General features: G+C 40.8%; 1 protein-coding gene across 1 annotated transcript in view; it reads left to right on the forward strand.

Annotated features, from left to right (window-relative positions):
• Nucleotides 1-26209, forward strand: part of LOC125901707 (solute carrier organic anion transporter family member 5A1-like) — a 69914-nt gene that overhangs the window by 13271 nt on the left and 30434 nt on the right. Inside the window, exon 3 of the mRNA XM_049597567.1 lies at nucleotides 16655-16787. Within this exon, the coding sequence (XP_049453524.1) occupies nucleotides 16655-16787 (133 nt within the window). The remainder of the gene's footprint in view (nucleotides 1-16654; nucleotides 16788-26209) is intronic.

Genomic DNA, 26209 nt, shown 5'->3' on the forward strand with positions numbered 1-26209 from the left:
TCTGAATCCACTGCATCAGTGAAACTAAGATCTCTAAGAAGTTAAGGATCCTCGACGACAAAGAGACGAGGAGAAAAGGGAGTTTTGTGTTTCTGACTGGTTCAATCTGGGCACTAATTCCCATCCAAAATTCCTGTATCTTCACGCAGTCATTGACTTGTAGCCTGTTGCTGCGATGCTTCTAGTGTGAACACAGCATACCCTGCTCCAGAGGAAGCATAATGAAGGCTCTGTAGTTTGCAATTTGTTTAAAATCTCTTTCAGGCGTTTCAAATTCCACACAAAGTAATTTGGGGCATTTGTTTACAGATTTGACTCTCCCCTTCTCTGTTTCCTGAGCTGAGATCTATAGTGTGTCTGATTTTAACCATGAAGTGTGCACAAAGGGCTGATTGTACACAGATATGCCTCTTATGCTACTTAGCCTACTTAGATTATTATGTTAGTGGCAGAACACGAGATGAGCGCAGACAGATGACGTCTTGAGTAAATCTGCAGCTGTATTGTGGATTCAGTAGGAATGCTGCATAGAAAGACCCCTACTGTATTCATTCAGCCCGCTGCTTTATCTCTGCAGACACTTTTAAAACACAGATTGATCGAGCGCTTCCAAAAGCAGAGGGAGAATTTCCTGGAACGGGCTTGCGCTAAACGCAAAGCGAAATCAATCGGCGCAATTTGTCTCGTAATCCCCTGTCAGATCAAAGGTGTCTCCTGGTTTATCTCGGCTGTTAATGGAGATAAAAGGCCGACTGGGAGGGAGATTTTAACTTGAGGTTCTGGTGAATCTTAAGTCAGATGGCCGTGTCGACTGGGAACAGTGCCAGCCCAGCAGCAACACAATGAAACATATTCTGTTTGGGCCTTGCCTTGAATAATAAGAACAAGGGACGTCATTCTGGGACAAAGATGGGGTTTATTCCTGGTGATCTGTTATTAATCGGGGAATCCAAGTGAAGACAAGCCCATATTCACACAAGGCATGAGCTTTAAAGCTACTTGATGCTGCTTATGCTGCTAATAGCAGTGGTAACTGAGAAGTACGTGGACACCTATCCATTGCAGGTGTTGAACATGTAGGCAGTGACCTGCTGCTGTAACACCCTTTTGGTTCAGTCTTCTTCAGCTGTTTTAACCTGGCTGCAGGGATTTACTCCCATTCAGCCACAAGAGCATTAGCGAGGTCCAGCACTGATGGTCCCTCAGAAGGTCTGGCTTGCAGTTCACGACAAAGCCAAAATGAGATAAGATAAAGACAGGGAAGCTCCTAATTTGTCCTACTTTATGACACTACCACACTGTATTGTGCCAGCATGGGTGCAGTGCACTCACAGCAAGCATTCTGGTCCATTTTGGCCCTGCTTTGCGTTAGCCTACATATGAGATCATGCCCAAAGGCATAACAGACATCCATTAGAATAATTCAGCACAGTATTGCTTTGTAACCCCAATAAGAGATGCTCTGTTTGGCTCTCATGCGAGACAGCGGGCCACGGTGAAGCCACTTGAAATTTTAATGTGCCAGCTCAGAGATGCAATATGGTCCTCTCAGGGTCTGACTGCGCCAGTTTGTGTTTGGCATGCTGTATCGTGTTTGTGTGTGTGTGTGTGTGACCTCAGACCTGTGGTTTTTGTCGGGTTTTACTGACTGTAGGTTGTGATTAAGAGTTAATTAAACTGAACTATACAGAACCAACCAACCACCCAAACATGGTCTGTGTCCCCTTTCCTGGTGAAGATACAAAGTCATTTCTGCACTCTGATTTCCTGTTTTCTCAGAGATTAATCTTGTTTTTGATAATGTTGCTATCATATTAGACTGTGTTTAAATCCTGTGATCGTGGCAGCTGTTTTCTGTGTGGGTGGGTAGTTATTTTGTTGCGTATTCGTCTCACCAACGTCAATACAGATGCCCTGGTAGAGGTTGTTAAGAGCAGTTAACTTAGTCAGTGTTTGCATGTTGAAATTTCTTGTGTCAAGTTACAACAACCTGTGTAGCTCAGGCCCCCAGGAAGTGCGCCAGGCTTTGAAGCCAGTGAAGGAGGAAGTATTCAGATCCTTTACTCAAGTACTAATACCACACAGTAAAAGTAATGTGTTACTGGTAAAAGTCCTGCATTGAAAATGTTACCGAAGTAAAGGTGTGTAAGCAAAATCAGGAAAATGTATTCAAGTATTAAAGTAAAAGAGCTTAATGAAGAAAATTTTTTATCAATTCCATAAATAAAAAAGATGAAAAGGAAAAGCAAGTAATCCTGTTTTGAAAAACTGGAGCTGTAAAATGTTTTTGCATAAAAATAACTTAAATGATTATTGAAATATTTATATTTTAGGGTTTGTGCACAAAAATCTAAATTTGTAAAGTAAAAAAAAAGTTATCAAATAATTGTTGTAGAGTAAAAAGAACAGTATTTTCCTCTTAAGTGTGGTGGAGTAGAAAGCGGCCTGAGAATGATATACTCAAAGTAAAAGTGTCTCAAATTTGTACTGAAGTAAATGCACTTAGTTACATTCCACCATGTTAAAGGCCAGTATCTGTGATGCCATGTGGCCAAAAGCCTTTTTCCCATTGACCATGGCGAAAGAGACGTTTTAAAAAAAAATTCACTGATTTTTTAGTTTTGTTTTTTTTTCTTTTGTGGTTGTTTATTTTGTTTTTGGTTTTTTTTTTGTTCTTTAGCCCCCCTTTTGAACCAGGGTAACAGCAAAACAGAAATCTTCATTATTAAAAAAATAACTGAAGTGTTTTGTGGTCATTCAGACCTTCACTTCCTTTGAATGAGCTCAGATTTGATCGTTCACATTTATAAAACAACCTTTAAAATATCCCTCTCTAATATCTAATTTAAATTGTTGTAAAAACACCAATATATTTATTTTTCAAACAGCTGAATTTATTCAAATCTCTCACCAAAAACTACATTTTTCAAGATTACGTTTGAGCACATCATAACGTCATCATTTATGTTCACCCAGTATTCATTATTACTGAATAGAACTTGAATGCATCATAATGTCACTCAGTGCAACCTCTGTCAGCTGCTAGTTGCAGCCACCAGCTGCTAACAGCTAATGTTAACTAGCTCTCCTCTTGCCAATTTTAACACAGACTCGTTGCTCACAGTGTAGCATCATCAGCAAAAAATAGGGTGCGTCCTCAGACCAGTCAATAGTGAGTTAATGTGTCTTTTTGTCCCAAAAGTGCCCTGGGGAAGATCTCTGTGCGTCCCACACATTTTCTATAGTCGGTGAGACGATGAAACGCTGTTAAAAAAATATCGGCCACTGCCATTGGTGAACTCCATCATGTTGGCTGATGGAAGTCAACAAGGGGAATATCCCACAATACCAATTTGCAGCTGCTAAATCAGTGCATTTCAAGCCACAACAACCACAAAATGACTCGTTTTACTTACTTGGATTTGATCTAACATTTGAAAAGTCTAGAAGAGTCACATGATTGAATCATTTTGTCTGAGGCCCCCCGGAAGTCCGCCAAGCTTTGAAGCTAATTTTCTTAGTTGCCAAACTGTAGTACTGCAATTTTTAGGGTCCGTCACAACCCCGAAAAATGATTCGTTCTTTCAGTCTGATAACATTTGGAAAGTCTAGAAGAGCTGTGAGATTAAGTCATTTTATCCCCATTTAAGTAAGCGGAGGTAGCTGTCTGTATGGTGCAACTTAGCCACACGGTCGCACTCGTCAGAGCTCGGCGCTGCAAGGCTCTGGTGTGTTTGCTCTAAAGGCTGCACAGTGCAGAAGTAGTGCTGATATTCCTTGAATCATCCGGGTACTTTTATATGCAGCAGTTGAACTATTTTTGCTTTATGCGCCACTTAGCAACTCTCTGAATGTAGCCCAGCCTTCATCGCTGTATCCAGCTCTCTTTATACATCCATGGTGTGGCTATGTTAGTCTCATCTGTGCTGTTGTTTTCTGCCGCTGTGTTTCATGGTTTAGCTGTTTTTCAGGCTGCGGCACAGGAAGATGATGCACCCCAGTTGAAATCCTGCCCAAAAAAGCTCTGCTTGGTTTGTTGTTCCAACTGGGGAAACAGCAGACCTACAGTATCTTAAAAAAAAAAAAAAAAAAAAAAAAGAATCAGAGAGGTGGTTGGAGCTTGAGAGTTCTGAAACCAGGCCATCATCAGAGTGGTTAGTTTCTCACATCCAAAGCGGATGTGCGGCGTGCACCATTATAAGTGACTGGAAACAATGTTAAAATAGGCTCCACCTTGAACAACGTGGAAAATTTTGTGCTGCAGCTAATGATTATCTTCATTGTCAGGGCTTTTTTCATGCATTAACTTTGAGTTTATATAATGTCAAAAAAATGTTCTGTGTCCTGAAATAACTTTAGTTCAATAAACACCAACGTTATTCATTAAATTGAATGTTCAGCATTTTTGCTTGATCTATAACTGAAACAATTATTTACTCTCAATAATTAATCAAATATTAAAACTGTTGTCATTGAATTTTCCGTCAACCAAATAATTGTTTCAGCTCGCTCAAGATGACAGGTTTGGTCATCATGCTTTCTGGTTTGTCAGGGAACAGTTTGTGTTCACAAATATTGATTGAGTCGGGTCATCAATACAGAGAGCAAGAGTGAAAGCGTCTTTACACTACTCTGTTCAGTTTGGAGGGCTTTTATCTGCCGGTGTGAGCAGACGATGAAATGAGAAACAGTTAAAGCAAAGCTCTTACACAGGCAGAGTCTGTGGTTCAATACCTGATGGGGTCACTAACAACATAATGTATGCACTCATGGTGTTGCCAGGTACTTTGGATAAAAGCATTTACCAAATGGTATAATTTTTGTGGAAATAAAAACCATTAGGGCCATAAATCCATTTTGGTCCACTTGTAAATGCTGCTGTGATTTTTCTCTTTGCACTTCAGGCTGAAATGTTATTTTATGATCAATCCAGCAAAACGTTGCACAAGGTGCTGAAACAGTCAGCTGGCTGATGCCGTCACCTGCAACTCAACTGGTCAAATCGATATTCAAAGATGACATTTGCTGTTCCTTGCATGTGCTTATGCAGGTTATGTGTAATATTTTCTTTAACTAAGCAACCAACTGTAGAGCAGATAATCTGCTTCCTGTTAACATCGGCATGCCCACAATGCGAACACAAGACATCATGAAACAATGCTAAAATGCTTGTGTGTACGGAGGTCGTTTGAATTGTAAAACACTGTTTTACAATAAAAACCTATTAGCGTGGAAGTGGCCTGGGTTCCCAGTGGACACAAAAAATATTTACAGTAGAAGCAGACAAAGTTATACCGACGCCAAGGTGTGTTTGAAAAGTCAGTTACTATCAGCTTTTATCCCAACGTCCTGCTTCACCATGCCAGCCTTTCCACCAGACAAGCGTAACAACATATTTGTGATATTTTGGCTTTTAACAGCATAAAAAGATGACTACTGTAAGCCTTCACATGACTTGATTTGTTGTCCTTCAGAACGTTTAATTCTTTACAAGTCTGAGTTACGTGTAAGCAGTCTGAGCTCCTCAAACAGGAAACTCCTGTATCCCTCCACTTAAATTCATATTTGTTTACTGAAACAGCAAAAGTGTTTAAAAAGTTAGCTTCCTGTCGGTTCATGTCTCTAGTGTGTACAGGAAAAGACTGATATAGATCAGTAGAAGATGGAATTTATGTGCTTGGTGGTATTTTTTTAACCACTTTGCCTGGTTTGGCCTCATTTCATTTCAGGTCAGATTTGGTTTCCTGTTGTTTTGTACCTGATCGTCACCAGCAGTTTGTATTGATGCCATTACTCATTTCAGTACTTTTTTTCCCTGCAGAGGTTGTGAAAAACTGACCGTCAAGTCTAAACCACGAAACCCAGTTTGAAATTTACAGATACCAGTTGATGAGCTAGAACAGACGCTGTCTGTCGCTGCGTCTGTCTGTCCATCCTTGAGCTGTCCGTCTGTGTCTGTCAGTCAAATATATTGTAGGAAGTTAACTTTAAATGTTTTTCCTAATTTGCTGAAATTTAACAAGTTGTTAGGAACGTGTGTCATCCTTTTAAGGTGGTTTCATTAGACCTCTGACTGCTGGTCCTGCTGCACCACTGACGGACCTCACACTTTTGTGTTTCTGTTACTTTATTATTATTATTATATATTATTATTCATTATAATAGTGGACATCCCAACAGGCCAGACGTAAGGAAATATGGGCGGGGGGGGGGGCAAAATGTTAAACTTCTATGCAAAATGTTATACTTCATGTGAATATAATCCAATGAATCATACTTCCACATGTATTTTGTATCTACTCTGTTTTAAGACCTTATTTTCTTACTTTGAAAAGCAGTTGTAGTCACATGTGTGTCCTCATTTCAGAATAGTATCATAGTATTTTTTTTTCTTCTTTATTGATTCAGTCTTGAGGCTACTTCAATCAAATATTGGTCAGATTGTGTACAGAACGGAAACAGTGTAAACAGTTTGTGGTTGTCAACGCTCAGTTTTCCACTCAAACCTAATTTAGAAATTTAAAGACTGTTTAGGGACCCCAGTATGCAGAAATATTTAAATACACCATTGTGAAAAATGGCAGACAAGATAGCACAGTGTGGTTGGTACTGATGGATACCGTACGTCGTCTCGTTTAATATGATACACTGTAGCTTTAAAACTAAGCCAGGTACAGCAGGTTTGCTTACGAAAAACTGCCTCACTTCTCACCTTCAGCTCCGCCTATCATACCTGGTGCTTCTTCACATTTTGCAGGCCTGCGTCCCAGTGTCCAAAAACGTTTACCGTCTCTGTTACAAGGCAGCTGATCGTGTCCTCTGCTCGAAGGGAAATGAGCTCCTGAATCTCATTGTTTCCTGATTTGTGGACATTTACAACTGCTGTTGTCTTTAAGTTAGCTGCTAACTGCTATCAGCTACTTTTTAAATCTTCTGTGTTGGGAGCATGCATAACATGTTGTCAAAATGTTGCGCCTGTGCTGTCCATGGTTCCGCCCTGCCAACTGGCCTGTTTATACAGAGCTCATTTCAGCACTGTTTCTGCCTCTGATGCTGGCTTAAAGGCTAGACAACTCTGTCTACCCATACCATGCTCCTTTTATAAAGGACGGCGAGGCAGCATAACAGTATGAAAATCCCATCTTTAAGTGACAGTGTAAGAGGGGCTAATAACACCTTACTTGAGCTTTGGGACTTAAATTTCTTTACAAAGTAGGGTTGTAGGGTTTGAAGGTCATGTTATTTATCAGACAGAGAGGGTCTGATGAAGAGAAGCTATCAAGTTGCATTATGGGAAGTGAAGATCCAGGGTTTCCAGAGTTTAAGTCATACTGGTCATGAATTTGCCTCTGCCACTTCAATTTTGAATACCCTATTTAAAATTCTGTTTGTTGTGAGTCCCTCGTCTATATGGACCTGGAATGTGTTGTTGTCCAGCGTCACTGTCAGCAGCAGGTTAAACACAGACAAACTGACAACCAGGAAACTATCTGAAGGTAAAAAAAAAAAAAAAAGTGCCCGTTCACAGATTTCATGGAGGCAGGGAGTCTGGTGTCGACACTGGCAGCCCATTGGGAAGTCGGAATGAGACTGTGCTGTGTCAGCAGGTTGCCATGACTACGCCGCCAGTCATCCCATAACATTTCATTGTGTCTCCCCTCTTACATCTCGCCGCGGCCCCGCCTGGCCTCAGCTGTGTCTGTCTGTCTGTCTGTCTCGTCACATGGCTCCCCTCTCAGCATTTACCTCTGCTGTCGTGTGGGTGGGACGAAAAAAAAAGCCTGCAGCTGCAGCTCTGTGTCGTTTAAAAAGCTGTATGTCACAAATAAACCCAGCCAGCAAAGATTTAAGGAAACCTGGAATAAAACTTGGCAACTCCAATGCTGATTTATGTTTTTGATCTATGTTAGATGGATTGAAAGCTTACAAGCGTTTTGCTTGCTGATTCATGTTCCTGAGGCTCCTGAAGCCATGTAGTCATTTCAGAATTACATTTTACATTCATTATTTGTTTTAGTAGCTTTCCTTTGATTTACAGCTGTCATTGATCTCTTCTACAGCCGTGTTGTGGTGTGTGTCGCTGTCCCAGCAGGTCCAGACTCGTGTCATCAGGGTGGTAGAGAGGCATATGCAGTAACACCTGAGACAGCCCTCATTATGTGTGTGTGACGGTGATGCAACACCTCGGCAGCACTAGGGTGCCCATAATCTCTGTGCGGAGTATTATTCAGCAGTTACCAACACATTGTTAGAGTAGAGAGCTACCTCACAGTTACGCGCCCAGAGAGGAAGAACAAAGTATAAAATGAAAGCCAGCTAATGGGCTACCTGCTCACTACTAAAGCTGCTGCCAGTAAAACATGACTCACAGTGCAGATCAGAATGTGTCTTAAACCAGATCTGACCAGATCAGACTGCTCGGCTGAATCTACCTGTTGTATAACAGGCAACACATTAAAAGGCACACCGTGTAGCTCCAGCACACTGGATGACAATAATGCAGGGATCAGGAGACGTTACATTTACTGTATGTCCTTTGAAATCATCACCAAGGACCCACTGTCTCCTCAAAGCCATTGATGATACAAATAAAGCCGTTCTCCATCACCATCACCATCACCATCACCATCAAGCCATTGTTTATTCAGGGAAATGTGACATAGCATTAAGCTCTTCTGCAGCAAGGCCCTGAGTTCACAGTCAATAGATAGAAGAATGCAAATATATAATAGCAATCACAGTGTCATGAAGAAGAAAGTCTATAAAGGCAAATAACTAGCAGCAATGTCTATTAACAATTATAATTGGCAAAAAAGTTATAAAAAATAAGAATTAAGTCTGCCATAAATGACGGATACATACATAACAAGAATTTTAGAATTTATTTTGGTCTGCAAATAGAAATGATAACATCACATATTAATCTACAGTCTCTCACATAAAACTACAGATACCGGTACTTAAATACTGCAGTGCAAAACATTACAATAAACTAATTTAACACAACTTAGGCGCGGCCGCAGTCCGAAAAAGCTGCAGGCTGAAGCTACAGCTTATAACACTGACCCTTTTTACAGCACGTCATATTTACCAATCGACAACAAAACAAACCAAAACAGGTAAACAAGGCAACATAACAAAAAAAAACAACTTCCAAATGCAACTTACCCACTAAGTTCCTGTACCCTGTTCTACGTTAGTATTACAGTCTGATCATCCATCCACAACAACAACAATAACAATCAAATGTAGAAAATGAAATAAAAAAAGTTAGTGTAGCAGTGACTTTCTTCTCACATATCAGGAGAGCTGCAACTTTCTTTAGCCACTAAAAATGCCAGTTAGTCTCTCGAGTAATTGTCAAATTATTTGTTTTGTCCAAGTAATAGTTCCAAACCCAAAGATGTGTAAAGGGTTGGATCAGATCTTTTAAGTAGGTGTGTACGAGGCACTTAAGATTAAAAGATTAAGATTAAAGTTCCACTGATTGTCTCGCACCTGAGTGTGTGAAATTTGAGCAGCAGCGGTGCCGCGCTCGGGAATCATGTGGCGATCTAACCCCCCAATTCCAACCCCTGATGCTGAGTGCCAAGCAGGGAGGCAATGGGTCCCATTTTTATAGTCTTTGGTATGACCCGGCTGGGGATTGAACCCACGACCTATTTTCACTGCTTTACTTTGATGTCAGACAGCAATTTCAAAATGGGAACTGGTGCTATAATATCACTCTCTGCAAAGCCAGACTCCATTGAGAAAAACAGAGAGTTCAACATCACTGAACACAGGAGCTGCTGGTCTACCACTGCCTCAATCAGTCAGTTTGTTTGTCTTATTGTGTGACTTTGGTGTTTAAAAGGGTTAGTTCAGATTCACCAAAGTCACACAATAACACAAACTAACTAAATAATCGAAGCAGCAGTAGACCAGAATCTCCTCTGTTCAGCGAGGTAAAATTACTGTTTTTCTCAATGGAGTCTAGTGGCTTTGACGAGAGCATAGTTGGGAAACTTAAGCCTTTAACGACTTTCCCCTTGGAACAAAACAAGCTGTCCGACAGAAAGGTTAAGTGTTGAAAATACTCTCAATATAGCATACAACTAAACTGATACAGATTTTATTTTAGTTGGCTAAAATATGTTTTGCTGCTGGCCCCCATCCACAGCAGTACACTCTTCCACTCTTCCAAAAATCACAGACTCTGGTTTGGTTTAAATAAACCCTTAATTCACTTAGTTAGATGTGAAAATATGCTGACTCTATACACACTAAAATGAGTCTGGGGAGTTTGGCGATGGCGATTTTGAGGCTGTTCCTGGGTAAAAAGAATCTTACTCTTTAATGAAAGAGGTCTTTCTCTGTAGGGATCCTTTCTATAATGCTGTCAGACACTTACAATAATAATCTGAACTTGTCAGTGGCAAAAACAAACTCATCCAGTGGATGTAAATTGACGGTGAACGTGCCCTGAATGGTTACGTTGCAGCCTGTTTAGTGACTGTCGCCTGCAGCCCTGTTGCTCAATACCAGACCAATTTTAAATGTTGTTAAATGTTGAAAAATGTCAGTCTGTCTCTCCCAAACCCCAAAATGATGTCATCTAATGTCTTGTTTTGTACTCACGCCAAAGGGTTTTAGTTCACCGCCATGGGAGAGTGTGTAAATCTGCCAATATTTGAATGTAAGAAGCTGCAATAGGACTATTTTGAGGTACTTTTATAGTAGTTTTCTATGAAAAATGACTCAAACCGATTAGTCGACTACTAAAATAGTCACTGATTATTTTAATAGTCGATTAGTCATCGATTAGTCAACTAATCGTTGTCCTCTTAGAGTATGAAGGCAAGGCTCCTGCTCCCACAACTCCACAAGGTTTTCCTCTTTGCTGGCATCCCACACATTTATTTTAACATGTTTTGCCTCCATGGCGAGCTGCTATCTGTCTGTTTGTCTTGGTTGAGTGCCAGTGCTTCATTTCATACTGCATTTCTTTTGGTTGGTTATTAGACGTAGGTGGTAACAGCAGTCACATAGATATATGGTCATCCCAAATTTCTGTCAGAATTTTATCCCAGGCTGTCTTTGTTCGCAAGACCATCACAGCAGCCATCCTTGAACCTCTCTCACTGTGACATAGGACCACCATTTTAGAGCCACAACCAAAGATATCGGCCATTTCCTTCACGTTGGTCATGTTTCGTCTGGGACAGCCCAGAATCATGCAGTGTATACCGGGTTTTAGTCACACTGACGCAAGATCTTGGGAAAGTAGGGTCCAGGAAACTACCAGACTCACCCTTAAGAGAGCTGAAAATAAGAAGTAGGTTTCTTTCTTTTTTTTTGTGCCACATATTTTCATTTCTGGATCATATACTGCCCATGTAAGTTTCCATTAACAGAAGCCTAACATTAGAGGATTGGACTGCAACAGGCCTCAGTCTATGGATTGGTGGATTTGCAGGATAAAGATGTAGAGGAATCAAAATCGTGGCCTGCTTTCAGTAAAGAGGCTGAAACGCAGAGCGGTGATAGACGGGAACGACGAGGTTGAAAATCTCATTTCCCTTCATCAGCATAAACTCTGCTGCCTCAACACAGGCTCGTGTCCACGTCCTCCATCTCTCTGTCTTTCTACTCCCCTCTCTCTCCATCCTGTCCCATTTCCCTTATTCCTTGCCTTCTCTGTTCTGCCTTCACCTTGTTCTCTTGTTCTTTTTACTGTCAGTCTTTTCTAGATTTGTTTTCATGCACTTGTGTTACGTGCATTTTCAGTTCAGTTCAAGGAAACCTGGACTTAAACGCAACATCCGTGGTTTAATTTCGGGTTACATGTGGATTACAAGAGTCCATTTTTTTCATTAAGATGAAACACGAAAGCTTCCCTGGGCAGCGGGAGAGCGAACCTGCATCAGTGTGGTTCGGAAACATTTTTGTGGTTTCTGTCTTTTCTGTTTTTAACCTACCTCCTGAAAGCTGGTTAGATGAACCAATCAACTTGTTAGACATGTTGCATTGTTAGGCTTCAGGCAGTGTGTGCTTTGGCTCCTCTCCAAACATTTGCAACATACCCATAATACCCCTCTGTATGTAGATCCGCAGAGAAATTATGGAAAGTTTTGCAGAACTATAATTCCAGCTTTAAGTGAAAAGCAGCGCTGAATTGCCAAGATGTTTCTGAGATACTGTGGCTCAATGAATTATGTAATCTTTTCACATTCTCTTTAATATATTTGCTTGTGTCCATGTCTTTGACTAGGAAGGATCTCTGATTTCAACACACAAAACTCTGAATCTTTGTCGTGGTATTTGATGTTCTGCACGTGTCCACAGATAATGTAGTCGTAAGCATCTAGTGACTTGTGTGCTCGTACTTTCTCCGCTAGGTTTCTCAGTCAAACAGGTGTATATATCGGGCCACTGAATATTGGGCCACTTAGTAATGCCCTCTAAACAGTCACTAATACTGCACAAATCTGGAAGTTGTTTGCCACTTGCCAAAGTCAATTTGTTTAAGTAGCATTCAGGATCTTTGGTGGATAGTGCCCTTGCATAGCTTGACAAGCTGTTGTGGTCTGCCATACTTCTGTTGCACCTTGTCTATCTTATCATCGTTTACGAACTGCAAAAGGGTCTATCGGTAAGTTTGGTATTTTTTAATCTTGACGCTCTTTTCCCATGTTTTTGTGTCTAAGTGAGTGAAGAATCCCCACAGAGAAAGACCTTTTTGTTCACGAGTAAAATCCTTTTTGTTTAAACAGAACTGCCCCAAATTCGCCATCTACAAACCCACCAGATTCTATTTAAATAAACAGTAATTTTAGCATGTATAGAGGCAGAATATTTTCACATCTAAGTGGGTGAATTAAAGTTTTATTTAACTAAACCAGAGTTGGTGATTGTAGGAACAGTGAGAAGGCCAACCGAAACAACTTTTTGAACTTTATTTGGCCTCTGTTGACTTTGAATGAAGTGTGTTTTATGTTGATAAAATCACTGTTTATTTAAATGATGTCTGGTGAGCTTAACCTGCAAATTCAGGGCTGTTTCAGGTTTTAAAAAAAGGATTACTCTTTCACAAAAAGATCTGTCTCTGTAGAGATCCTTTCCATAATGTTTTCAGACACTTAAAATAGCAACCTGAGACTGTCAATGGCAAAATCATAAACTGACGGTGTGAACATACCCTGAGTGGTTACATTGCAGCCTGTTTAGCTTCACTACTCACGTTCCTGTCCTTAATATATATTCTTATAAAGGCTGTTGATGGAAATTTTTTGTTGTAACTTCAGAAATTTATCTGAAATTTATTCAACATTTTAATAGAAATGTAACATTTCTCTTCTTCTGTCTTGTTCTCTCTTTGAACCGTCTACCATCTCCATCGCTCTCATCTTCTTTCTCCATTTCCCTTGGTTTTTTTTTTGTGACACTTTCTTCTTGGCTTCTCATGTGTAAGCGGTTCCCGGTTGCCCGCCTTACCACCAGCAGCCTGGTCGTCTTTTATCCCTCTGCTGATGGTCTGCATCACGTTGCGTAACACGGCAGCCCGCCAGCCGAGGGTTTTCCCTCTTCTCCAGCTAGATAAGGGATTATCCGCTATGCCGCTGGGTCCCCTTGGAAGCCCAAGCCTTCAATCCCATCCCAATGCTTTATCATCCCAGGCTCTGGCTATCCCAGTCAGATGATGTAACAGTCTGGTGGGGGAGAGTGGAGGGTCAGAAAATATCCCTCTGTGAAGATTCTCTGCAGATGACTAACTGCAGTGCTCATGCTGGTGCTGGCATTTAGTGGAGTATCTTGGGGGTTTGACGGGAAGGGCCTCTGAAAATTATAAATGTTGAGAGAATTTTATTCCTTTCAGAGAGGAGGTTTTTTTTTTTTTTTTTAGGAATATCAGTAAAACATAATCACTTTTCATACATTAGAGCAGGGCAATATGGACAAAATCTAATGTGGTGTTTTTTATTGGTCAATGGACAGAAAATTAATCAACAATTCTGACAATAAATTCATTGTTAAAATAATTTATCAGATAAAAGGGACACTTTGCTTTGACTTTTGCTGCTTTACTTGGCTTTATTTCATCGTAGATTTTATATTTGTGGGATTTTGACTGCTCTGACATGAACACAAATTGTGAAAATAGGGATGGCAATCTGTCTTCTTTTTCTCCATTTTATATTTTAAAAAGAACTAGAAGGCCACTTGGGGAGCATAGACCTCCGCTAAAGCCCAATGCCCTATCATGCAATGCCCCTCCTCCCTTTAATGTCCTTATTGGCTAGCTAATCACCCCTGATTGGGCGGGCATGGAAGAGTGGCACTCATACAGCAGTGCTCATACAACAGTTTCCGCTGACAACGGCATCCTGACCCAAGGTGGTGGGACTCTGTCGTGGAAACAAGTGCTCACGCTCAGGTCCAGGTCACCCAGCTGAGTCCAATCTTCTACTGGAGTCTTGGGTACCGAACTTTGGATTTTTAAGGATGCCAACCGAGTTTTCTTGGTACTACCAAATACAAATTCTTATTAAATCCATGGAGGCCAATTTTTGGTACCTCAGACTACATCTGGATTCAACTTCAGACAGGAGGCGGAAGCACCTTGGCCACCTTGGCTGCTCTTATCAGCTGCTCCGCCAAGCGCTCCTTTTGGCCACGCTCGGTCGGCCACGCGCTGTTGGCCTCTCCTCTCTGTCAGTTTCCCAGCAGGCCAGAATAATATCTCTTGCACCAATCTGCCATGATAATTCTGGCATCTGGTCTTATTCTTTTTTTTTTTCTTTTAGTAATGGCCGAGTATCGCTGCTAGACAAGCAATCACACACACACACACACACACACACACACAGTAAAATACACACACAAGCAGACAGACAGACAGACAGAAGATCAGCTCAGTGGGTGATAAAGAAAAGCAGAGAAGAAAAATTTTTAGTCTGGCTTTTTGGCTCGACTGTTTCCAACATGGCAGAGGGGTCACAAATGTTCTCATTTTACAGCTAAACAGTACACCTAAATATGTTTCTGAACACATTCGGAAATGGCAATTTTATTTAAATTAGCACATTTTATTATATGTAAACTCACAGTATTCTTTACATTGAAAGACAACACATAGAGGAAAATACGAGAATGTAAGTCGCATAAAAATACATAAAATACAGTTTGAGCATGAGTCATCGACATAATAAGGCGGAGAACACAAAAACATCAACACGAACAGAAACTGGACCTATTTCAAGAAATAGACTATGCAGTAATAGAATATTTTCATATTCATATTCAATGATATTCATATTTGATCAGCGCTGCCTAGTTTGACAGTTTGGCCGCAGTTCAGGAGCAGTGGTTGACATGATTGACAGCTTCGTTAGAGACTCCTCGGCTCTGATTGGTTGTTTTTGTTCACATGAGGTGGATTCTTGCAAATGCCACCATGAGCAGTGCGAGGAGGAACATGATTTTTTTTTTTGTACATTTTCTGTCTCATGTAATACTGTGTGGATGTAGTGACAGTTTCAGCAACAAGTTACCAACTACAGCCTCAGCTTGAGTTATGAGTATGACTAAATCAGTCCATACGAGTTCTTCCACCAAAAAACACAGTAGTTTATTTTTACAAAAAAGAGAAGATTAGTAAAAGACGCCCCACACTCTGCTGAGGCATCACTTGTCATTTTATTTTGAAAAGCCCAGTCTTGGAAACTACTCCTGACATGAACCCGGCACTCCCTGTGAGTTCCCAGGACTGTGACAGTTAGATAACGTTCAGTCTGGTCCGGTGCCTGACCAGCTTTGAGTTTTTAAGTCACGCCACCGGATTTTTGTGTTTCTGCTTTCAACTCCGGCCAAAGAATTTAAGATTTTAATTCCCTCTAATTGGAGAAATCTTATTCTCAGCCTCATGCAGGCCCCTTATTACACGGTCATATGATCTGAACACATGACCCACACACATGGCCTTTTGTACCCCGCTTCCAAAGCTAGATTAGTTTGATTTGAAGTGTTACATAAGGGTTAAAGTTTGGCACTGAGTTTAGATAATTAAATAACCTGACACAGAATTTGACAGACCTTCCTCTTAGCTTAAATCATGTACATAAGACTCAGACAGTCGAGGGAAGTGATCAGGATGACACACGGCTAAATGCTGAGCACAAACCAGTGATCACACCTGCTGGTTAGTCACTCCTCTCCTGCTGCTGTGTGTTTTCATGATCACATCTTTTACTCTGTGGAGAGAAAAGGAGGGACAGTGCAAAGCGCACAGGTCAGCTCTGTAAGTTGGAGGAAACCGGCAGTTACTTTGAGTTCATCCAAAGTAATCAGGTGACTTTTTAAATAGAGGAAGTCTATAAGATAGTTCAGATCGGGCAAAAGATAGTTTAGATCAGCTGATATCAACCCCCTGCTCCGCAACCCTCCAGTGGGGAAAAAAATGGCAGTGACAGTTACCAGTAGTTGTCATTTAGGGCCATTAGTTCACTAGTCGCCTGCATGTTCACGATATTAATTTAATTATTAAATTATATATTTTGAGTGGGGCAAGACAATGGTTTGAGTTGAAGGTCTGAGAATAGTGTTGTCCTGTGACTGCTGAATGTGGAAGAAGGTGATTTTCTCACTATGCTTCACTCTTTTCTCCCCTCCTCAGCCATCATGTACGTGATGGGAGCACTGGGTCCAGCCGCTGGTTACCTGCTGGGGGGAGTCCTCATCGGCTTTTACGTGGACCCCAAGACTGTCGTCAACATCGATCAAAGCGACCCCCGCTTCATCGGCAACTGGTGAGAACAATTTTGCCATGGTACCAGAATTTTTAACTTCCATGCAATGCTCAAAACAATACTCAATATTTCTTTTGATACCACAGCAAAAAAGAAAGAAACTGATAGTCACACAAATCATCTGATCATTTTTTCTTATTTTTATGACTCTGCACACAGTGCTGCTACAAAAAAGTCACTGAACACATACCAAGACATTTGTAAGAACGTCAGCCTTGGGTTGAAAATGTGACTGTAGAGCTGTTGTTATCAGTACTCGAGTTGAGAGGGGATGAGGGGGGATGGCGTCCCCCTTGAAATAAAAATGGTCAAAATCATCCCCCTTCTAAAACAGCCATCCCCCCTTTCCACCCCTTTTGTCATTTTTGAATGAATGTGGTATTACTGCTATTTCAACATTTAGTTTTACCTTTGGTTTTATGCATATTGAGTAAAATACTGTGGGTGAGGGCGTGCATGCAAAGATATTTATATATCGTATCTCAGCAAGCTGCGCCGTGGATGTCTGTGCCCTATAGAGGGCGCCCGAATGACGCATAATGCGTCCAAATTCACACAAATTGTTTCTCTCTATGGATTTTCTCCGCAACCGTGCGTCGTACCGAGAAGACACTCATATCATGTGAAACAGCGGAGGGAGTAGTAAAAAATGTGACATAGGTCATTCCAGCACCCACACTCCATGGAGGATATGCTATCTCATGCATGCAGTGTCTGACTTTCACAGACATGAAATGTCGCGTCAGTCAGCATCCTGCCAGCACCTCCATGTTGCGCAAAGGTGCAAGGGTCCGTTCATCACTGTTTGCAGATTTTAATTTTTGTTTGTAACTGTTGCATAATCGTATGCTTCACTTGAGGGGGAACTTTACTGTGACTATTGGCACAACAGGGTGCCAGGGCCTAGGTGCTTGCACACACTCTAGGGTAATGTTTAAGGTTAGGGTAATGTTTTTGTTTAAAGTAATGTGAATTAAAGTGGTTGTAATGGTTAAATGTGTGCTTGTGACACTAGCAGCACAAATGCAAACTAAATCAAACAAACTAACCTGCTGGTTATATAGATATAAATGGCCCATTCTGTAGGATTTAGGGTCATCTATTGGCAGAAATGGTATGAAATATTCATAGCTATGTTTATATTATTGTATAATGACCTGAAAATAAGAAACAGTGTGGTTTCGTAACTTTCGGATTAGTTTGCATGTGCAATGTGAACTGTGGTCTCCTTTGTATACTGAAATTGCTACATTGTGCCACAGTTCCTAAATGCAGTACTCAATCATATACAGCAACCTTGAAGGCAGAAATCTGATGAGAAATGTACGACCATATCTACTACTGTAGCTCTACATTTCAACCGAATGTAGTTTTTCTACTTCAAAAAAAGTGATTTAACAGCAGTATTAATGCTGGCCACTAATTGAAAATGATACGCTGCGTAAATGTCTCCATCATTCAAGTAACCCAAAAGTTCAGAAAAGATTCTGTCCACTTTTAGGCATCGCGGCAGATTGACGAGCCCACCTCATATTTAAACTTGGCAATATGTGTGTGATTTAATACGGGCTAGTTCATGCAGTGCTAAATAAAACTCTTAAAACCTACATTATATAGTTTTGATTGTTTTTATTTTATTTTTTCCAAATTAACCTAATCTTATATTATGATATGTGGGAGAAACCGGAGCACCCGGGGAAAACCACACATGGGAAAACAGAACCTCCCAGAGACATCAGTGCTCACCACTGAAAATGAAAATAAAGGACTCTCTCACAAATCTAAAAGCTAGAATGCTAAAACTCACATTTGTTATGTCAGAGGGTGTGTAGCCTGGAGCTGCTCCATTGATAATAATTGGGAAAGATGTTGTAGTAACACTGAGAGCACCCAGGGGAATGTTCCGACTCAACAGATACATTTTCTGTTTCAGAACTGAGAACTACAATAAGATTGAGCTCAACTGGGTGTAAAAAACATGACCACTTTATGTGGGTCAACAAACTCAGGCGCCATTCATTGTTCACGGAGCAGCTCCAGACTTTACACCCTATGAAATCACAAATTTGAGACTTTCTTCTCTGGTTTCTGGTTTTGAGAGAGAGTAGCTCATGTTCCCAAATATTGATAGGATTTTCCAAGGCCATGGAAATAACATATCAGAATTCGTGTTCCCCTTTAAGTCCAACTGAGCTGCAGTGGGTTGTGTTGTATGTAATGTCTGAGGGCCCTGGCCTTGGTATTGCCATATTTAGGCAACAATACATCTGTCTCAACAGGGAAACAACGAATTCCTGCAGGTTCCCTCTTTGCAGGTTCCCTCTGCAGTGGGTTGCGCTCTATGTGCTGTTTAAGGGCCCTAGCTTGAGTAATGCCATATTTAGGCAATGACACATCTGACGCCACAGGGAAACATCGTCCTGCAGGTTCCGTCTTTGTGGAAATAGGGGGGACACAGATTAGCTGAGGATCAGCCTCACTGTTTTCTTCGTCACTTACCTGCAGTGGGTGGCATTCATTTCGCTGTGTGAGGGCCCTAGCTCGCACATTGCCACATTTTGGTAATGATTCCTCAGGGAGTCGGACTCGCCTTGCACACATCTGTCCCCTTGAAGTCAAAGCCTCGCTCAAAGTTCTGGGAGGTGGTGGACTTGGTTTCAGGTCTCTTGCCTTGCTTAAGACAGTGGCCTGCATAATGATGATTGATGATGAATGACTTACAGCCGCAAAAGAAACTAGCTCAATGAAATGATAATGGATTTGACATCCACTAAAATTAGAGATTTCTCTTGCAGCTGTCACTCATTAATTAATATTACGAATATTTCAGTGCAAAGTTTTTTAGGTTTTATACAGGAGAACATAATGTATAAACCAAACAATACAGAACAATCAGGTCACCAAAGGAGATAATGTAGTGTATCAGAAAGAAAAGAAGCAAACAATTATATTTTTCCATGTGGCATGGGGTTACAGTAGTCCATGGGTGGGGGATGAAGAGGGTGGGAGTCTTTCCAATGTTAGTCAATTCAGTCTAGATAGGGAGTGGGGAAGGTGTCTTGTCAGACATGTCCATAGGGCACAAACAAGTCAATGGCGGGAAATTGACATTAAACATCCATCTCAGTAGTGAGCAAATAAGGGAAAAGAAAAGAGGCATTATTCTATACCATTTTTTCACTTACATATAATAGCCATTTCGACCAATACTTCTGGGCCTTATTACCATTAAATCTTAGGGAGGTCAGCATTTCCATTTTGTATATTTCTTTTACAGTGGCCGTCCATTCTCTCACCATTGGTGGTTCTCTGTTAAGCCATTTCCTTGTTATTGATTTTTTGCTGGCTGTCAGCAGTATTTTCCGTAAGTACTTATCCTGGGAACTGAGATCAGTTGGCAGATTACACAAATATATAGTTTGAAAGTTATAGTCAATTTCAAAACCAAGAATTGATTTTATTTCTTAAACTACATCCAGCCAGTAAGGTTGGATTACTGACCAACACCAAAAGATATGATAGTGGTCAGCCATCACATTACTACATTGCCTCCAACATTGCCCAGATTCAGTTCCGCCACTCTGTAGATATTTTCTTCTCAGGGTTGTAAAAAACCTGATAACATTCTTCCACGTGAACTCCCTCCACTGCCCTAAACTGGTGGTTGAGGAATTAATTTGACATATGTTTAGCCACTCGTCTTCTGTCAGCGTTACATTGCTTACTTCTCCCAAGTACATTTAACATAGGATGTTGACAGTTTTTTTTAAGATTGCAGGCATAAGTATATTCTAGAAACCACTCACTTATAGATTTTACCTTTATAGGCATCAATGATAATGTTAATGAGGTCCCTGTCACATTCCTCTAGAGTTTTAATGTTTCTGTCAAAATGATGCCTAAGCTGTAAGTATCTGTAGAAATCATGTGTGTCTAAATCATATTTTTCCTGCAGTTGTTGGAAACTGTCCAAGCCAGTATCGGATGAAATTACACAGTATAAAGTAATGCCTTTTCGGGTCATTTCCTTAAATCTCAAATCAAGCTGTGTTGGTCTGAAATCTTTATCATATTCAACCCAACTTAATAACTGTGCATTCCTCTCTAAGTGTGAATTGCAGACCTCTTCGAACCAGATGTTAAGGGGGACTTTTGTAAGGTCACTTAAATTACTTGAGTGTATAGTCTTGAGGCTTTTATCACCTATCAGAGGTTGAAGAGGGATATCAAGTTGACTCAGTTCTATTTCTTTCCATTTGGCATCATATCCCTCTTCACACCAGTAGACAACATACTGCAGTTGTGCTGCTTTGTAGTAGCTCTCCAAACATGGGAGTGACATCCCTCCTTTGTCTTTTGGTAAGTGTAAAGTTTTATATCGTACCCTTGGTTTCTTGTTCTGCCATATACAGTACAGGCCAAAAGTTTGGACACACCTTCTCATTCAATGCGTTTTCTTTATTTTCATGACTATTTACATTGTAGATTCTCACTGAAGGCATCAAAACTATGAATGAACACATGTGGAGTTATGTACTTAACAAAAAAAGGTGAAATAACTGAAAACATGTTTTATATTCTAGTTTCTTCAAAATAGCCACCCTTTGCTCTGATTACTGCTTTGCACACTCTTGGCATTCTCTCGATGAGCTTCAAGAGGTAGTCACCTGAAATGGTTTCCACTTCACAGGTGTGCCTTATCAGGGTTAATTAGTGGAATTTCTTGCTTTATCAATGGGGTTGGGACCATCAGTTGTGTTGTGCAGAAGTCAGGTTAATACACAGCCGACAGCCCTATTGGACAACTGTTAAAATTCATATTATGGCAAGAACCAATCAGCTAACTAAAGAAAAACGAGTGGCCATCATTACTTTAAGAAATGAAGGTCAGTCAGTCCGGAAAATTGCAAAAACTTTAAATGTGTCCCCAAGTGGAGTCGCAAACCATCAAGCGCTACAACGAAACTGGCACACATGAGGACCGACCCAGGAAAGGAAGACCAAGAGTCACCTCTGCTTCTGAGGATAAGTTCATCCGAGTCACCAGCCTCAGAAATGGCAAGTTAACAGCAGCTCAGATCAGAGACCAGATGAATGCCACACAGAGTTCTAGCAGCAGACCCATCTCTAGAACAACTGTTAAGAGGAGACTGCGCGAATCAGGCCTTCATGGTCAAATAGCTGCTAGGAAAGCACTGCTAAGGAGAGGCAACAAGCAGAAGAGATTTGTTTGGGCCAAGAAACACAAGGAATGGACATTAGACCAGTGGAAATCTGTGCTTTGGTCTGATGAGTCCAAATTTGAGATCTTTGGTTCCAACCGCTGTGTCTTTGTGAGACGCAGAAAAGGTGAACGGATGGATTCCACATGCCTGGTTCCCACTGTGAAGCATGGAGGAGGAGGTGTGATGGTGTGGGGGTGTTTTGCTGGTGACACTGTTGGGGATTTATTCAAAATTGAAGGCACACTGAACCAGCATGGCTACCACAGCATCCTGCAGCGACATGCCATCCCGTCCGGTTTGCGTTTAGTTGGACGATCATTTATTTTTCAACAGGACAATGACCCCAAACACACCTCAAGGCTGTGTAAGGGCTATTTGACCAAGAAGGAGAGTGATGGAGTGCTGCGGCAGATGACCTGGCCTCCACAGTCACCGGACCTGAACCCAATCGAGATGGTTTGGGGTGAGCTGGACCGCAGAGTGAAGGCAAAGGGGCCAACAAGTGCTAAACACCTCTGGGAACTCCTTCAAGACTGTTGAAAAACCATTTCAGGTGACTACCTCTTGAAGCTCATGGAGAGAATGCCAAGAGTGTGCAAAGCAGTAATCAGAGCAAAGGGTGGCTATTTTGAAGAAACTAGAATATAAAACATGTTTTCAGTTATTTCACCTTTTTTTGTTAAGTACATAACTCTACATGTGTTCATTCATAGTTTTGATGCCTTCAGTGAGAATCTACAATGTAAATAGTCATGAAAATAAAGAAAACACATTGAATGAGAAGGTGTGTCCAAACTTTTGGCCTGTACTGTAAACCTAGAGATCATCCAATTCCACTCGTTGAACTGTTTAGATGGTATTTCCACTAAAATGGACTGAAAAAGTACAAACAGTTGAGGTAGAACAATCATTTTTATAGTTTCTATTCGGTTATGCAAATCAAGTGTCAGTGGAGCCCATCTGTCCAAGTCATTTTTAATTTTGTTTGTAATAATACCATAATTTGCTTCATATATGTCCTTTAAAGTCTTGAGAATATTAATACCTAAGTATTTTATAATTTTAGTTTTCCATTTAAATTTAAACATTTTGCGTATGTCTTCTTGAGGTAAGTAATTAAAAGAGAGGGTCTGAGTTTTCTCTATGTTCAATTTATATCCCGAATAGAGACCAAATTGATCGAGGCAGGACATGAGTTTAGGCAGACTGGTATCAGGGTCAGACAAAGTCACCAAGATGTCGTCCACGTACAGACATGTTTTATATTCTCTTCCCTTAAGTGAAATTCCTTTAATTTTCGGGTCTTCCCTGATTTTTTGAGCAAGTGGCTCTATAAATAACGCAAATAAGATGGGACTTAATGGGCAGCCTTGCCTGCATCCCCGTTCCAGAGGGATTGTGCTTGAAAAACTGCCGTTTATTTTAATGCGGGCCATTGGTGAATCGTATATGGATTTAAGACATCTTATAACTGTATCATTGAAGCTGAAACGTTATATAGTCAAGTATAGAAACCCCCACCGCACGGAGTCAAACGCTTTTTCTGCATCAAAACTAATTGCTAAAGACTTTGTATTACTACTGCTCATAATGTCCATGAGCTGTATTGCTCGCCTCACGTTGTCTTGGGTGCGTCTGTTTTTAACAAAACCCGTCTGGTCCGTGTCGATCAGGTCTGGGATGATATCTTCTAGTCTGTTAACAATTATTGAGGTGAATATTTTATAGTCAGTATTTAAAACAGAAATAGGTCTATATGAGCTGCACTCTGTCTTGTCCTTTCCTGGTTTCGGAAATACAGATATTATGGCCTGTTTCTAGGATGTACATAAGTACATAATTAAAACATTTTAGTAACAATGGTGTCAGGGAGTCCCTAAAAGTCTTATACCACTCTGCCGGCAGTCCATCTCCCCCAGGTGCTTTACTCGTTTTCAGTTTTGAAATGGCCTTATCAATCTCTGCTTTTGTTATGTCTGTGGTTATTCGCTTGTTTTGTTCTATGCCAATAGATGGTAAGTCTAGGGAGTCTAGGAAATGCTTTACTGTAGGGGGCTCTGCTAATTTGGGTTGACTGTATATGTTTCTGTAGTATATTTCAAATGACTTATGTGTATCTTCTGGCCTATGACACATCTGGTTGGTGGCGGGGTCTTTTATTTTGTAGATGGATCTTTCAGACTGTTGTTTTCTTAATCTCCAGGCCAATATTTTTTTCGCTCGAGGTCCATTCTCATAATAAGTTTGTTTGATATACTTAAGTTTGAGTTCCACCTTGTTATTTAGTTTCTTATTTAGTTCTGATTTCACAACCGATATTCGTTCCAATATTGCAGGATCATTCGTCTCTATATGCTTCTGTTCCATTGTGTCTAGTTCATTTATCAGGCCATTGAGTTGCTTAAGTTTTTCTTTTTTCTTTTGTGATGACCACATTATCATTTTTTCCTCGCAATACTGCCTTTGCAGCGTCTCATAAGGTGTCACGGTGTCACCTCTGTGTCACTATTAAATTCTTCATAGTCCCTAGTTTCTTTTTTTATAAAATCCTCAAATTGGTTATCATTTAGCAGAGTAGTATTGAGTCTCCAAATAGTGTTTTTGAGTTGAACATCTAAATGTAGTTTCAAATATACTCCGGAGTGGTCGGATACGTCCCTAACACCGATGTTGCAATCTAATACTCTGTGTCTGTCTGTTCTAAAAATAAAAAAAAATAATCAATTTGTGAGTAAACTGTGTGGGGGTGGGAAAAAAAAGTATATTGTTTAGCTTATGGGTGAAAGTCCCTCCATACATCAACAAGGCCAAGCCTTTTAATCATTTTCTTAATATACAGTAACTCAGAGTTAATTTTTTTTGTTGGGTTTGAGGAATCCATGGTGGGACGCAACTGTGCATTCCAATCCCCACCACAGAGCAAGACACCAGAAATTTCTGCAGCTGTAAGATCAAATATTCTATTAATTAGTGTCCTGTCTTGTCCTGGCGGTCTGTAGACGTTAACTAATGTTACTTCCTTTGAGTCTAACGTTCCTCTCACCAAGACGAAACGCCCTTCCTTGTCCGTGATCTGTTTGGAGAGCTGGAAATCTACTTTATTTGCAATAAGTATTGCAGCCCCTCTTGCATGTCCACTTGTATAAGAAGAATAGAATGTATTTTTAAAACCCATTTTTTTAAGTTTCTCATGGTCTGTTTTTACCAGATGAGTTTCTTGCCAAAAGATTATATGTTGTTGTTCCCTCTTCATCTTAGCTATGAGTTTTCCTCTTTTAGTTGGATTTTGTAACCCATTAACATTAAGGGTTATGATTCTATATTCTTGCTGAGACATAAATTGTTTAATACAATTTTTCCCTCCACCATGCACACCCCAGATGACCTTAACATTTGAACTTGAATAAAAACAATAACAAAGAACTTGTAACTTGAAAACACCCAGATAAGGGAAATTAAAGAAAAAACAGCTTCCAAAACAAAATGTCCCATAAAGAAGGAGTCCTGATTGGAGAGAAAAGCCTCCAGTAAATGAAGGGTCTCTCCAGTGCAAACTGACATAGCTCAGTATGAGTATAAGTCCAGTGCACACTCGGAGTGAAACAGGCTCCCAGATCAGCGGTCTGATGCTTTGATCTATTTACAGCAAACTATAGCATCAGTAAAGGTTACAGAAAACGGGCTTATAACATAAAAGCCTGACACAGAGTCCCATTTTAAATAGGGTCAGTTCTTAGCGTTTATGCTGATTTAACTCAGTGTGTTGGCAATCCTACCACAGAGATGTCAAATGGTTATTTGGGTGGTGTTCATCTTGATGTGGAGGCTGTGTCCTCAGCGTCACGGCGAAATCTGATGAGTTTTTTCCGAGCCCTCTCTCTGTGCATGTCCGACTCCACCGTCTCCCAGGATAATTTATTCAGCCTCTCCATCAGTGACGCCACCGCGGAGGCTCCCTCGGTGCTGTCGCTGCCTGGTGTCAGCCCCCTCTTCCTCAGATTCTCCATAGCATCTGATGCGCTGTCATATAAGACGGGGCCGCCCTCGAAAAACACCAGAAGCTTAGCTGGTGGCGGGGTTTGAAAGCGGAGACCTTTTTCTTTTAGGAGCTTTCTGATGGGGGCGTAAGCTTTCCTCTTCTTTTGGGTCTCCGCTGGGTAATCTTGGTCGAAGTATACCCTCTGTTGTCCAAGGCGG

This window comes from Epinephelus fuscoguttatus, linkage group LG15 (genome assembly GCF_011397635.1).
Source record: "Epinephelus fuscoguttatus linkage group LG15, E.fuscoguttatus.final_Chr_v1".
Lineage (NCBI taxonomy): Eukaryota > Metazoa > Chordata > Actinopteri > Perciformes > Serranidae > Epinephelus > Epinephelus fuscoguttatus.